This window comes from Nematolebias whitei, chromosome 8 (genome assembly GCF_014905685.2).
Source record: "Nematolebias whitei isolate Nwh7 chromosome 8, NemWhi1, whole genome shotgun sequence".
Taxonomy (NCBI): domain Eukaryota; kingdom Metazoa; phylum Chordata; class Actinopteri; order Cyprinodontiformes; family Rivulidae; genus Nematolebias; species Nematolebias whitei.
This window is the reverse complement of record NC_056505.1, coordinates 3839063-3841422: the sequence shown is the minus strand read 5'-3', so window position 1 is coordinate 3841422 and position 2360 is coordinate 3839063. Positions and strand designations below refer to the sequence as shown.

General features: G+C 38.9%; 1 protein-coding gene across 1 annotated transcript in view; it reads right to left on the bottom strand.

Annotated features, from left to right (window-relative positions):
• dapk1 (death-associated protein kinase 1) overlaps nt 1–2360 on the bottom strand; it is a 55044-nt gene that overhangs the window by 16983 nt on the left and 35701 nt on the right. The window contains exon 12 of the mRNA XM_037680847.1: nt 854–973. Coding sequence (XP_037536775.1) covers nt 854–973 — 120 coding nt within the window. The remainder of the gene's footprint in view (nt 1–853; nt 974–2360) is intronic.

Sequence of the window (2360 nt, the reverse complement as noted above, 5' to 3'; positions counted from 1 at the left end):
CTTTAGAAGGTTTCAGCAGCTTCTTTAGAAAGTTTCAGCAGCTTTAGGTGTCAGCAGCTTCAGCAGTCGTTCAGCTCTCAGCATGCCCATACATTTCTCTGGTTCTGTTTTGTTTATTCTCTTCGGTCACGGTAACTCGTTTGTTTTAAACGTCTGTGTCTTTTCTCTTTTTGCACTCGTCTTTCTTGAGTTTCATTTTTTCACGTTTGTCTGTCAGATACTTCCTCCTGCGTTGAGCAGAAACTTCGGCTGTGAAGTCCGATGCTGTTTCTCCGCTGTTTGTTTTAAAAACAGAGCGAGAAACTCACAAACTCATTCAATCTGTTCTGTTAGCTGATGTAACCCTCGGCTGATGTAACCCTCGGCTGATGTAACCCTCGGTGAGGTTCATCTGTGGTTTTAGAGGCTGCTGGAGCATTTTTGAGCTTCAGGAATAAAAGCTTTTACCTTCAGCTGTTTCAGATTAAAGTGGATAAAACAATGAAGCATCATGAGCATCACGCTGAACGTACCGACCTTTTCAAATACCAGCTCTGAGAATTGTTCACATTTCTCCCTCAAATAAACAAATAAATAAATAAATGTGGTTTCTGTCTGCGCGGAGCCTCAAACGTTCCTGTCTTCAGTTTTATTATTTTAGCTTCTAAACAAACAAACATCTTGTTTTTAATAATAAAACTGTTTTATGTCCTGTTTGATTTAAGACGTCTGGATTTAAAATGACTGGATTCGTTTTATTATTTTGAAAGATCCTCGACTCTGATGGATGTGGATTAGAAAACTCCATCGTCCTGACCTGAACCTAAACCCGCAGCCCGGCGGGTCAGAACTCGGAGGTTTGATGGAGGCTCACCCTGTTCGGCTGGTTCACGTCGTAGCTGTTCAACGAGCCGAGGAGATGCTGCAGACCCGGAACGTTGTCGTCGTTTATGGCATGGATGATGGCCTTCATCACAAAAGAGTCTTCCTCGTCCTAAACAGGAGGGACACAGAAACTGAACTTAGTCCTGGATCTGCAGGGAGAAGGTCCACGTTAGTCCTGGATCTGCAGGGAGAAGGTCCATGTTAGTCCTGGATCTGCAGGGAGAAGGTCCACGTTAGTCCTGGATCTGCAGGGAGAAGGTCCACATTAAGAAACTAGGACTTGAAAGGAAAGTTCTCCAGCTCAACGTGAAGAAGTTTCTTAAGTGTCTCGTAAATTTACAAAACATGAAAATATATGACATATGTAAAATATATAAAATAAGTAAAATGTATAACATATATTAAATATATAAAATGTGTAAAATATGTAAAATGTATAAAATATGTAAAATATATAACATATGTTAAATATATAAAATGTATAAAATATTTAAAATATATCAAATATGTAAAAAATAAGTAAAATGTATAAAATTAAAAAAAAGAAAAATGTATAAAATATGTAAAATGTATAAAATATGTTAAATATATAAAATGTATAAAAAATGTAAAATGTATAAAATAAAAAAAATAAGTAAAATGTATAAAATATGTAAAATGTATAAAATATGTCAAATATATAAAATATGTAAAATATGTAAAAAAAATATGTAAAATATACAAAATATGTAAAATATACAAAATATATAAAATGTATAAAATATGTACAATATATAAAATATATAAAATATGTTGCTTTAATTTAAATAAACTAAATGACGTTTTGTAGTAAATAAAACTGAAGGAACAAACACATTTAGTAAAATAAAAGCAGAACATGATTTTGGTGTTTAATTCTGACCAACACACAGACCCTCAGCAGCTCTCAGTGGACCGACCTACACCTCTGGTTCTGGTCTTTGCTCTGACTGGACCGACCCTGAACTAAAGGAGGTGCTGCCACAGGAGGAAGTTCCTGCTCTCAACGGCCTGTCAATAATTAACCTCCTCTCTGTGTTTTTGTTTCAGAGACGTTCAGGCTCAGTGAAAATCTGAAATCCCTCTGGGGTTCGACCCGTTTATCTGCAGGACTGGAGTCTGGACCCGGTTTCAAAACAAACTCGTGACCTGCAGCAGTTTGGAGGAAAGCCTGGAGATTCTCAGAAAGATTGTCAGACTGGAAATACCAGAGCTGCAGCAGCTGGGAGCGTCCAGGCCCCAGAGAGGAAGTGACATCATGAAAGGAACGCTGCGGCCTCGGCTCGGTTCTTGTCCACAGACAGAACCCGTGGAGGTCTTTGTCAGGGTGACTGTCTACATGGCGTTTCCAGCTGCACAGTCAGTGAAATGGAGGACTGTGGGCCCAGATGGAGGACTGTGGACCCAGATGGAGGACTGTGGACCCAGATAGAGGACTGTGGACCCAGATGGAGGACTGTGGACCCAGATGGAGGACT